The 13,638-nt window shown below is 42.9% G+C and overlaps 1 protein-coding gene across 3 annotated transcripts in view; it reads left to right on the top strand.

Annotated features, from left to right (window-relative positions):
* Window positions 1–13,638, top strand: part of CDK19 (cyclin dependent kinase 19) — a 420,668-nt gene that overhangs the window by 335,578 nt on the left and 71,452 nt on the right. For all 3 annotated transcript variants that reach the window (XM_082249930.1, XM_082249929.1, XM_082249928.1), the window contains exons 10-11: window positions 1,286–1,383; window positions 8,057–8,135. In XM_082249930.1, coding sequence (XP_082106056.1) covers window positions 1,286–1,383; window positions 8,057–8,135 — 177 coding nt within the window. The remainder of the gene's footprint in view (window positions 1–1,285; window positions 1,384–8,056; window positions 8,136–13,638) is intronic.

The following is a 13,638-nucleotide window of genomic DNA, read 5'->3' as shown; positions in this document are numbered from 1 at the left end:
TGCACTCTTTTACAAAATTTTTAAGAGGGTATGTGTTGCCATCTGCGGATGCTTCTTTTGGCTGCAAGGTTTTGCTGGCTGCTGCTTAGAGGACCTGGTCCTCTTTGAGGGTGTATTGTTTTTTTTTCAGGTGAACTCCAGTTGTTCATGGTTGAGCTCCATGTTACCTGGTTGGCTATGGTTAGCCTTGGGAATTCTTTTCTGCTTTTTTCCCACCCCTTTCCCAATGGTTAAGAAGAATCAGAAGCTGTGTCCGTCAATGAACGAAAGAGAAAATAGGATTTTTGACTTAGCGTAAAATCCATTTCTCTGATGTTTATTGACGGACGCAGCACCCACCCCTCTGTGGATTTGGATTTCTTCTGACACTGCTTGTAATAAAACTGAGTGCCTATAGCTAAAAGTGGGTGTATACCCCCTGGGACTGCCCATAGGTGTAGTCAAGCTTTTTCCTGCCTAGTATCCTGCTCCTGTAGGGGGCAGTATAACCCAATGGTTAAGAAGAATCAGGAGCTGTGTCTGTTAATGAACATCTAAGAAATGGATTTTATGGTAAGTCAAAAATCACATTTTTGCTGTACCTGCTTATAGTGTATTAGCTAGAGTTTGGCTTCAATTTGTTAGTGTATTTAAATCTGCTAGTCCAACACTCTCTTCCCCCCAGACTGACAACGTTGCTCTCCAAGAGTGCCCCCTGTGTTCATTCATCCAGAGTGGGGGCATTCTAATACAGAGATGTGTTACTGGCCAGATCATCAGGTGAAAACAGAGGAAAATAAGTGTAAGAAAAGAAAACTGATGCAGCCGCCACATCTAATGATTGGTAAGCTGCAATATATAACATTTTTGATTTTGAGTTTAACACCATTTTAAGGTCAAACTGGGCGCCCCCCTCAGTCCAAAAACATAGCTGGGCAGGAGAAGGCTGCTTCTTTTAGCTACAAGCATCTTCCCAGGGTCAGCCTCTCCTGTCGCCGCTTGTCTCGAGAAAGTGCTTGGAGCCAAGACAAGCAGCCATTATGAAGGGGCCATCTTCTTCCTAGCTGTTACAATATGTTAGACTGGCCATGGGGAGGTAATACTTAGTTTGACCTTATAGCTGCATTTGGGAACCACCTAGTTTGAATAGTGCCTAAAAAAGAAATAATACAATTACCAACACAAAGAACTTTTTAAGCGAACACCACTTTTAAAGCTTATCCTTTGTAAAAGATAATTTTGTTGCTGTGAGCTTCATTAATGGAGCTAATAATTTTAATAATTCTGTGACCTTTAAACCATGCAGCTTCAAAAACTTCTTACCATGGACCCAACAAAAAGGATTACTTCAGAACAGTCTTTACAAGATCTCTACTTTCAGGAGGATCCTCTGCCTACATCTGAGTATGTTTTCTTTATTTGTTGTATCATGCACTTTCACAAGCTTATGTGTAAGTTTCTTATTTGACATATATTGTAAAGCCTTCACTTCTGCATTGTTATCTCTTCATTAATGTGCGGAATCTTGGGAGCTTTGCTGCCTGCTTTACTCTTGCGTAATTTGGCTTGCAAAATGCTGCACAGTGTCATTGACATTGAGGATGACATTGAAACTCTCTCCTTGAAAAAGCAATTATTAATAATAATATCAGAAAACCTGGTACAGCATAAGATAAGAGGGCACCATTCCATTGAATATTACTGAAAATAAAATTTCTGTCTTGAAAGAAAAAACATTCTTAAAGATGCCTGTATCTTATATATGAAAACATGTATCCAAAGCTGCTTGGATATACACATTTGTAGATCTTTACATGACATTTTTGTTACTTGTATTACCACTTAAAGGTACACATTTTCATAAAAACAGAAAAAAAATAGAGATGTATACTGAAAGCATAACCCACCAGCTGGAAGATATTACCATACCTGGAAACTTTTAATAATCAAAAATTCCTGAAAATGGCGGCTGCGAGGTGGGTGTGGCAAAATTTCAGGGATCAGAAGTATTTCAGATTGCAAGGATCAGATGTACGTAATGTACAGAGTCCAGGGGTCAGGGGCATTCAACTTACTTAATGCAAGGGTCCAGGAGTGGATATTGAGTGAAGAGTTCAGATGTATGTAACGTACACAGTTCAGGAGTGAGAAGTACAGTGGGGAAAATAATTATTTCTTCCCCTACAGATTTTGAAAATTTGCCCACTTACAAAAAAATTATCTATATTTTTTATCATCTGTGAATTTAAATTAGAGACAGAATATCAACCAAAAATCCAGAAAAAACACATGATACAAATGTTATAAATTTAGTTGCAGTTCAGTGAGTAAAATAAGTATTTGATCCCATTGAAACCCTTGTTGGCAAGCATAGAGGTAATACGTTTCTTGTAGTTGGTTACCAAGTTTGCACACATCTCAGGAGGGATTTTGGTCCACTCCTTACAGATTTTATTTAAATCCTTAAGGTTTCTTGGATGTCGCTTGGTAACTCGAAATTTTAGCTCCCTCCATAAATTTTACTATAGAATTAAGGTCTGGAGACTGGCTGGGCCACTTCATGACATTAAAGCGGAGTTCCAGCCATTTACTCACCTGTCCAACGGTCCAGCGATGCGGCCGCCCGAAGCCTCGATCCTCTCCCTCGGCGCCGGCATCACTGCTGTGGGCACCCGGCTGTTACAGTTTGCGGCTTCACAGCCGGGTACCCACTGGGCATGCGCGAGTCGTGCTGCGCACCGTGATTGGCCGGCAATCTTCTGGGACCTCTGACGTGTCCCAGAAGATTGCAGGGAGGGAGGGGGAGAGGAGAACTTCCGTTCAGGGCGCCGCGGCGCTCCGAGCGGAAGTGGGAGCGGGTACCTGTCAAAACTAGGTACCCGCTCCCCCCCCAAAAAATGACATGCCAAATGTGGCATGTCGGGGGGTCAGGACTCCCTAAAGCGGAAGTTCCACTTTTGGGTGGAACTCCGCTTTAATGTGCTTCTTGTTGAACCTCCCCTTTGTTGCCTTGGTGGTATGTTTTGGGCCATTGTCATGCTGGAAGACCCGTCCAAGACCCATCCTCAGTGTTCTGGCTGTTGGAAGAAGGTTCTCATCCAAGATTTTACAATACATAGCCCCGTCTATTGCCCCCTTGTGGCAAAGTCTGCCTGTACCTTTAGCAGAGAACCAGCCCCAAAGCATAATGTTTCCACCTATGTGTTTGACTGTAAGGATGGTAGTCTTCGGATCATAGTCAGCATTTTTCTTCCTTCAAACCTTCAAACACAGCAAGTCGAGTTAATGCCAAGGAGCTCAATTTTGGTCTCATCTGACCACAGCACTTTCTCGCAATTCCTCTCTAAATCATTTAGATGTTCATTGGCAAACTTCAGATTGGTCTGTACATGTGCCTTCTTGAGGAGGGGGAACCTTGCGGGCACTGCAGGATTTCATTCCATGGTGGCATATTTTGTTACCAATGGTTTGTTTGATGACTGTGGTCCCAACTGCCTTGAGATCATTCAAAAGCTCCTCTTGTGTAGTTCTGGGCTGATCCCTCACTTTTCTCATGATCATCCTTACCACATGAGACGAAACCTTGCAATGGAGCTCCAGACCGAGGGTTATTGGTGATTATTTTGTATTTCTTCCATTTCAGGATAATTGCTCCAACAGTTGTCTCCTTCTCACCAAGCTTCTTGCAGATGGTCTTGTAGCCCATTCCAGCCTTGTGCAGGTCTACAATCTTGTCCCTGACATCCTTTGACAACTCTTCGGTCCTGTCCATGATGGTGGGTTTGAATTGAAGAAAGAGATAATGTGGACAGGTGTCTTATATACACATAACGAGTTGTCGTTTGGAGCACCTTCTTAATTTGACAGGACTAATCTGTGTTCCACGTGAGCACATACTGTAGCCAGTCTGTGGGAGCCAAAATAATTGTTTGTTAGTAGGGCATCAAATACCTATTTTACCCACTGAACTGCAACTCAATTTATAACATTTGTTTCGGTTTTTTTTCCGGATTCTTGGTCAAAGTTCTGTCTCTATCATTTACACGTATGATAACAATTATAGACCCTTCATTTCTTTGTAAGTGGGCAAACTTAGGAATTCTGCAGGGGATCAAAAAATTATACATACACATGTGTATGTATGCATGTTTATTTATGAATACGGCATAAATACACATGCATGCAACATGTATACACACTGCATATAACATATATGCGCACTGCATACACCTACATACACATCCATATGCACTGCATAAAAAAAAAAAACAATGTAAGGAAATCGATGTACCCCAGTGAAGTCATGACATAAATCTCTGAAGCAATAAACTGTTTCAATTTATTATAAAAGATCCAAGTCATACAGTGATAAGAAACATCCCATGATAAAAGGTTGCAGACCCAGATAAAAATACCTGAAGATGGAACTGCATGAGTGACAGATATGCTCCAGAGAGAACACAGTGGGGCTGGTATGGCAAGGCATGCTGCAGGTCTCCAGATGTAACCAGGATCTGGCTGGGAAACTCATTAGGAGCAAGATGGAGATGCCGAGGGAGCTGACCGGGGGAGTCATGGTGAGGTGAAATGGCTGAGATGCCTGGGAATGACAGCCGTCTCTCAGTGGAAACCGGACCTGTCACCCACAACTGAGGTCACAAGCTGGCGGAAGTAGAAGGTGGTTAGCCGTGAGGTGTGGGCAACGCTGTATCGTGTGGGAAGCTCAAGCAGCTCTGTGGCAGAGGAAACATGGATGGAATTAAAAGCCAGTAGCCAAGACTACATGTTTCGGGGCGTGGCCCCTTCTTCAGGTGGTATTGCACTACTGGCAAGAGTGAGAAGGAGAGTTTAAATAGAGGAAGGGAGCAGAGGAAGTGGGGGGTGAGCAAAGGCTCATGTCATTAATGCTGTCATCAAATCAGATCTCTGTTGCTGGTGATCACGAGACTTACACCTTACAAAATCTTTGGGAGTTATAGGAAGAGAGTCACATTGATAGTCAACCGCTTGAGGAATGTTTTGACCCACCGGTCAACACAGGACGAACACAGTGCCCCCCCCCCCACCACTTTGCCTCACATTATGACAAGAATTTTAGTGACTTGTCCGTATCAGTTATTGAGCATATACCCAGGGGGTCTCTGACAGAGAACGAAAGATTCTTGCGACTGTGGAAGATGGAGACCCTCTGGATTTATAGGCTCAATACCCTTTCACCTCATGGCTTGAACAAGGAGCTTGATGTCCACACAGTGATTTTACTCTGGATCCTGGTGACCCAATACTCAAAGTATTTTATTTTATTTTTGATTTTTATTTGTTTGTTTATTTTGTTCCAATGTTTTTATCGTGTAGTTTGTGTATTGTATGTTAATGTGTCTTTCTAATATGTCTATATATTTTTTTTTACTCCAATATGTATCTTTATTAATTTATTTGGAGATTTTGAATGTTATTGCCTGGAGGGGGTTCAGCATGAGTGACATGAGCCTTTACTCACCCCCACTTCCTCTGCTGGTCCGTGTCCACGCCCCCTTCCTCTATTTAAACTCTCCTTCTCACTCTTGCCGGTAGTGCAATACGACCTGAAGAAAGGGCCACACCTCGAAACATGTAGTCTTGGCTACTGGCTTTTAATTCCATCCATGTTTCCTCTGCCACAGAGCTACTTGAGCTTCCAACACAATACAGCGTTGCCCACACCTCACGGCTAACCACCTTCTACTTCCGCCAGCTTGTGACTTAATTTGCGGGTGACAGGTCCGGTTTCCACTGCGAGGCGGCTGTGATTCCCAGGCATCTCCGCTGTTTCACCTCACCCTGACTCCCTTGGTTAGCTCCCTTGCTGGCTGGAGCATTTCCATCTTGCTCCTGTTGAGTTTCCCAGCCGGATCACGGTTACATCTGGAGTCCTGCAGCACGCCTTGCCTTACCAGTTTAACCAGCCCCACTGTGTTCTCTCTGGAGCATATTTTGTCACTCATGTAGTTACATTTTCAGGTATTTTTGTCTGGGTCTACAACCTTCTATCATGGGATGTTCCTTGCCACTGAATGCCTTGCATCTTTTAAATTAAATTGAAACGTTTTGTTCATCCAAAGATTTATGTCATGACTCTACCAGGGTACAGCGCTTTCCTTGCATTGTGTTTTTTCTTTAATCTCATTGGTTTATGAGTTTTGGACAGCAGCGACCCCCACAGCAAACTCCTTTAATATCACCAGTTGGGCAGTAATTTGATCGCTTGGACAATTGTGTGTTTTTACACTGCATTCAAACACTTACCTCTCTGGCACTTTTGAAGAGCTTTTTGGGCGCTTTTGAAGAGCTTTTCAGGCGTTTTTAAGGTGCTTTTTTAGCACTCCAAAGATGCTCCATGCCGGATTTTTTTCACCGCCCCGCCAGCGCACCACCCCACTGTGAAAGCATTCATTGATTTTAATGGCAATAGGTTTTCCTGAGCTTTTCAGGTGCTTTTTTAGCGCCAAAGTGCTCAGTGTGAAAAGCTCAGGAAAATCTATTCTCATTAAAATCAATGAATGCTTTCACACTAGGGCGGAGCTGTCAAAAAAATCCTGCAAGCAGCATCTTTGGAGCATGTTCAGAGCTCTAAAAAAGGCACCTCAAAAACACCCCTCTCCATTGAAATGAATAGGAAGCGCCTGAAAAGCGATTCAAAATGCCTCAAAATGGTTTTTGAAGCAGTTTTTGAGTCACGTGTTCTTAAAAAAAAAAAGAAGTGCACCGCTAGAGCTCAGCGTTTTATGGGCAGTTTTCAAGCACCTCAGTGTGAAAGGGCTCTTAGTAATAAAGAAGAAAAGATGAATAGAAAGTGTTTGGAGCCCTTTCACACTGAGGCACTTTTCAAGTGCTTTGGCGTTAAAAATAGCGCCTGAAAAGCTCACGAAAATGTATATCTATTAAAATTAATAAATATATTTACAGTAGGCCGGTGCGCTGGCGGGGCGGTGAAAAAATCCTGCAAGCAGCATCTTTGGAGCATGTTTAGAGCGCTAAAAAAAGCTCCTCAAAAATGCACCTCTCTTTTGAAATAAATAGGAAGAGCCTGAAAAGCGCTTTAAAAGCGCCTCAAAATTGTTCTTGAAGCCGTTTTTGAGTCACAGGCCCTTAAAAAAGCGCACCGCTAACGCTTCAAAAGCTCCTAGAAATCGCTGCAAAAGCACTTTTATGGGCAGTTTTCAAGCGCCTGTGAAAGGGCTGTAAAAGTGATTAATTTTCAGATTACAGATGAAGTGTTTCTAAACCCACAAGCAAACATTTATTATATTGCAATTTACCAATCCTGGTGACTGCATTTTGTTTTTGTTTTTTGAGTTTTCCCTTAATTTTCACCGGTGATCCTCCCACCTAACTTTAAATGGCCATATAACACTGACAGGGGTCCCCTCAATGTGTAGCTTTTATTCATTTATATTAAATTAAAACTAAAAAAAAAAAATGGAAAACTGTTACTGAAACTGATTAAAAAGTTTGGTTTTAATTTGTTAGTTTGGTAGCACGTGAACTGCATGACTTTCTGGGATGAAGCTGCACTCTAAATATGCTAGTAAATGTGTACCCTTTAATTGTGTGTGCATTTTTTTTTGCATGCTTGTTTAGCAGATTGTCTAAAAGAATCCCCACTCACTCACCCACTTGATTCTTTTTTCCCTGAACCTAAAATTACCTAAGTTAACTATTTCCCCCCCACATCTGAAGTCACCCTCTTGCATCCCTTTTCCCTGTACTTAAAGTGATCTACCCACATCTTCAAGTAGTGCATGTAGGTTTGTTTAGGTCCAGGGTGATAAGGGTGAAGGCAGATGACTTCAATTTTAGGAAAAAAGTTTGCAACTTTATATTGGAGAGGGAGGTACAGGGGCATAGTTTTTAACTGCAGGCTGGTGACCTTAGGTCAAAGAAGGTAGGGCTATGGGCAGGTGACTCCAGGTTTGGGGACTATCAAAATACACATTATGTCAAACAGATCATTTCTATTAATGCTGATATCACTTTCAGGTGTTCATATTAGAATTTTTTTTATTAATTTTTTAATAAACTGATGGTGTTTTATCAGTGTATTTGCAGGGTGCCAGATACCATATCCAAAACGTGAATTTTTAAATGAAGATGAGCCAGAAGAAAAGGCTGAAAAGGTATAGAATATATACTATAAGACATTGACACATTTGCTACATTGTAAATTGTCTTTTTTTTTTTTTAGAATGAACTACTTTTTGCCAAAGTCTTAGATAGTTTGTAAATCTGACAAAATGAGCATCTCTCCCTCCATAGCAGACTCTTTGAAGCAATTCTAAAAAACATCCTTCGGAATTTAAAGGATAAGTTCACTTTTTTTAAAAAAAAAAGTAATAATTGCACATTTGTTTGCAGGTAAAAAAAGTGTGCATTTATTTATTTATTTTAGAAGCTGGAAAGCATTGTACCAGCGATCAGCAGCATGTCTCCTGCGTACCTGTCAGTGTATGTGTGCTTCTACCTACCATACGGGCAAGCAGATACACTGACAGGAAGAATCAATGAACTACCACGGCGCTCCACATCGCCATGGTAATTCATTGAGAACCACAAGCCGACAGGCTATCCGTTTGGGGTAAAAATCTTCAAGGTAATAGAGCTGCCCAAAGACTGACTGCATAGAAATTCAAGTGATTTTTTCAGTAAGGCATTGGCCATTACAACTAGTTAAAGAGATGGTTTCCCTAATCATACATCACAAGACAGGCTTCCTATACTGGGTTATACTGTCACCTACAGGTGAATTGGACACTTGCAAGCAAAGCTGTAAGGACAGTACAGTATAACCCCTTCCACTGCTAGCATGGCTTTAGTTTTTTTCTAGTGTCCTTGGAAGAACATACATCTTCTCTCTCTGCTCTGAGAGGAACAACCATTTCCTTTTATTATTTTTTCTTTAAAACTCTATCAATCTTCCTAGCTGTTATATATCCACTGTGGCTTCCTTTTGCAGCTTTCTGGGTTAGGTGACTCATCAGGTTACCCCTGGGGGACTGAACCCGGTGTTCTGCCAAAAACTCCAACTTGCCGAGATCTCCAACGACGTTACTTCCGGTGACTGTACACCAGGAATAATTGGAGATTTCGACCACTTGGGGTTTTCACAGAACACCGGCAGTCTATACACTCCGGTAGATGCTATAATTAGTGGAAATTATTAGTCCGCCTGCTAGTTGTCGCAGCCTAGAAGGCAGCCATGTTTTTGGTTACTAGCGGGCAGACTAACAATCTCCACTAATTATAGCATCTACCAGAGTGTATAGGCTCCAGGCGTTCTGTGAAAACACCAAGTGGTCGAAATCTCCAATTATTCCTGGTGTACGCTCACCGGAAGTAACGTTGTTGGAGATAGTTGGGGTTTTTGGCAGAACACCGGAACCCCACCGGAGAGCATATGCAGGGCCGCCCTGTAATATTGCTTTGGGTTGTGAATCCTATGTGAGACGCTTACCTCAGCACATGGTGCAACGTGTTGAGTTGGCTACAGGATGCTATACAGTCCAATGCCATGGGCAGATGGACTGTGGTCCTTCTGCCCGTGGCATTCTGTCCCGGAAGACCCCTTAGGGGGTATGCCCATCAGGAAGACGAAAACTGGGATGCCCTCATGGAGGACTGCTGTTGCACACCCAGCCCACCATTTGTGACTACCTAAAGGCTTGTCCGTATTCCCTGGAGCCCTTCCCCCATGTGTTTCCTTTTTTTCTGGAGGTCAATTTTTCTAGAGATGAAAGCTAAAGAGGTGTTCCAGCTGTGAAAAAAAAACAAATACTGTAGCTGCTGACTTTTAATATATAGACACTTACCTGTCCAGGGAGCCCGCAATGTCCTTACCCCAGCCTATTTTCAGATCGGCTGCCGCCACCATTCACTCGAAGGGAAACCGGCAATGAAGCCTTTCGCTCCACAGCCGGTTCCCTACTGCGTATGGGCGAAGTGCGCTGCACATTCTCGTTGGCTCGGCGGCAAGGGAAGAAGAAAGGGGCGGAACCTCTGAGGGACAGCGCTGCGGCGCTGTCTCCTGGAAGTGGGGAAGGGTACCTGTCAAAAATAGGTATCCGTTCCCCCCTCCCCCCTGAAAGGTGCCAAATTTGGCACCGAAGAGGGAGAGGAAGCAGATGAGTGGAAGTTTTACTTTTGGGTGGAATTCCGCTTTAACATTTGAAGCTGTTACACTTTAAACAGCTGGCAGATCACCATGGCATTTCATTTTGTCGCACGCTCAATATGTACATTGATTTTGGCGCTGCAACACTTTTTGTACAACACTGTAAAGATTAAACAAAAATCGTATATTCTGGTTTTGTACCAGAAAAGTTTTCTTGTTTGTCCCTTTGGATGATTTTGCATAACTGTCGTGATCGGCGCTTGAAAGATGTGTACGAATGATAAGATTATGCTGTATTTATTATTAAATTGAAGCTGTATTTTTCTTTCCCGATTTTCTAATCGTATAAACTAGGCATTAATGTGTTGCATGCGCCTTGCACAGGATGTGTGGGTGGTTCCCCCCACCCTGACCTTCCTTATTAGGACTGCGGCATTGTCTAGCAAATGTCTCCCTCTGCAGTTCTGGCTATATAGAGCTATTGCTGGCTTCCCATGGGACCTACTTAGTGACATCATCTCAGTCGGTGATTAATCATAATAAACCAATAAACCCTGTGTTCAGCTATACCATAAAACCCCAGCTGCTGGTGACACAACACTCTCTAGTGTAGTGTATAAATATGAATAACACAAATAAATCAGTGCTGGTTTGTGTGTTAATTCTTACCTCTCCATAGTGGTCTGCGAGGAACCCCTTTTTGGTAATATCTCATTGTGTACTTTTCATACGGCAGCCTATTGTGACCTAGTCATGGACAGCCAGTAACCCCTTATGCTCTATATTGGGTCTATATTGAGTACCCTTTGTTGGTAATGTCTCGCTGTCTGTGTTCAGCGACTAAGGGTGACCTAGTCACGCATCGCTGTTAAACCCTGTTGCTCTTTGATGGTTTGTGAGTAACTTTTGTGAGTAATGTCTCATTGTATACTGTTTGCACAGTGGCCTATGGTTACCTGATCATGCATGGCTATTAAATCTGCTGCTCTGCAATTATTTGAGTATCCTTAATTGGTACTGTCTAACTCAGAGCTTCAAAATCTTTTTACCTTGGAGGAACCCCTGGCAAAATGTTTGAGATTTTGGGGAACCACTGAAATGATTTTCAGATTTACAGATCATGAAACATTGGTGTGATCAAAAAGCTGTTGATATAGCAACTCTTTTTAAAAATAGCAGAGATGTTCAATTATTGGTCGAGTTTCAGATAAACACACATGAATTTCATCTTCAACTGAAATTAGAGAGGGATGTCACCAGGTCAGAGCACAAGGGGGAAGGGGGTTTCACCAGGGCACAGCATGGGGGGGGGGTCACCAGGTCAGAGCACAAGAGGGTGACCAGGACACAACCCAGGGAGTCTGTAGCAGTGCTTTGTTACCTCCACATGCAGAGTGGTGCAGGAAAGCTGCTGTTACATGTCTGTTCTGGCATGCTGATCCCTGCCAGTCCTCCTCGTTCATCCCAGGTGATGTCACTTACAAGCTCCTGGGATGGACAGAAGAAGAGCGTTAGTGGGAATCAGAGCAGTACAATTCAGTATGCCTACCTGTGCCACTCTGCAGGAAACCTAAACAACAGATTGACTTCAAAAGTATGCTCACCTTGCTGCAACATCAGCTGGCATCACATCAACACCCACTGAAGAGGGAAACATGATGTTTCTCCCAGGCTGTACACACTCTTCTAATCCTGCTCTTCCCTCTGCAGTTATGTCACAGGAGCCAGGACTATGGGGAAGGCAACAGGTATCAGTGCGCCCTGGCAGTACTTGATGTCAGTGTGCACCATTAGTACATACATCTGCTACAATGGTTAAATGCGGCAGAACTCTGGTTGAGAAACTGTGGTCTAACTTGTATACAATTTGTAGCGCAGTTTAGTGACCTGGTCATGCATGAATTTTGACCCCTGCTGCTCTGGAGTTGGTTTCTACAGTGATAGCCTATTTTGCCTTAATCAATGGCCTTCAACCCTTCTCATTTTGCTGTTGATCTGTATTTAACAAAAAGACAAGAAAAACGACTATTGCTGGACCATTACCGACCTCTTCAAAACAAAGAATGCAATAACAGAAAAAATTATTATAACACCAGCCATGTCCCCTTTAACAAGCATTTACTGTACAAATATTTAAAACAATCATACAGATATACCCATCCATATGAAAACCAAATTCCCCATAACTCCCCCCCTCCTCTGGGGGATCTCAGTGTTAAACATTCCTGACAATGGAACCATTGTGCCCAATATGGCAATATATATCACAATAATAGTATATGAAAAACATTCTAGCCAAAACTTGAAAGCGTAAATATTCAGAAATGAACACTATGCTAAAACATCAGATATAAACTTAACTCACTCTGCTGCATATAGGGCTTTGCTTGATCTGTCAAAGGTCAGAGTGAGCATGCACGTTGTAGTGAGTACAGTATCCTACAAGTGCAAAGTCACTTCTTCCTGAATAAAGAAGGGTGGCAACGAGTGGCAGTCCCTTTCATCAGAAAAAAGGAATAAGGTTTTTTTTGCAAGAAACCCGACCAGTTTTGCCAGTGATGGGATGTTGGTGCCCCATTTAAACTTAGTATTCCCATTCAGGCAGCTGTAAGTAGGCACACAGGGTTGTCTAAAGCCATAGCTAATGTGGGTTTGCACACAGGGTTTGTTTAAGGCCATGACTGATGTGCGTATGCACACATGGAGATAAAGAGGCTTATTATGGTGATGGGCTCTTGCCTCAGCAGGAACCTTCATTCTGTTGGTTTGGTTCTCAGAGAACACTTGTTTCCTGATCTACATTCCGAAACTCAGCACGGCATGTTCAGACCATGGACCTCTCATCTGCAAGGTCATCTGACTAGGATTCAGTTGGACTCTTCCATAGCAGTGGCTTGCATCGACCATCAGGGAGAAACCTCAAGTCTTACAAATGGCAGGGAAGCAAATCAACTTTCACTGTGGGTGGGAAATCCCATGCCAGCCCTGACCACTGTACTCATTCCAGGCATGAAAACTTGGCAGGTGGACTTCCTGTATTGTCAGTGTCTTGACTCCGGAGAAGGGCTTTCACTTTGAGGTGTTATGAAACTCTGTTTCAGGTGGGGGATGGTGGATGTGGACTTTCTATCTTCCAGGTTTGCCTCTAGTTCCAGGGATCCTCTAGCCTTCACAGTGCATGCTCTGGTGCTTCCATGGAATGAATTCTACCTGATCTAAGCCTTTATCCTTTAATGTTCTTCAACAGCTCTGCAGAATCAAGTCAGAGGGTATTCTCAGTGATACTCTTTCCACCGAACCAGCCAAGAAGGATGTGGTAATGGGACCTTGTTCAGGTTTCTGAGTGACTGTGTGGGCCCCCCTGGTTCATCTGGATTTTCTGCCTTTGGGCAGGTTTCTCATCCTGATTTTGGGCTTATTTACAAATGTGTACTTATATATACACGTGCAGGCAATCCCATTTATGTCTACTGGAATGAAGCACAGACACAGACATTTTTGTGGGGCCCTTC

This window comes from Pelophylax lessonae (assembly GCF_965119305.1).
Source record: "Pelophylax lessonae genome assembly, chromosome: 3".
NCBI classification, from domain to species: domain Eukaryota; kingdom Metazoa; phylum Chordata; class Amphibia; order Anura; family Ranidae; genus Pelophylax; species Pelophylax lessonae.
Note: the sequence above shows the minus strand (reverse complement) of the source record. Positions and strands in the feature narration are given on the sequence as shown.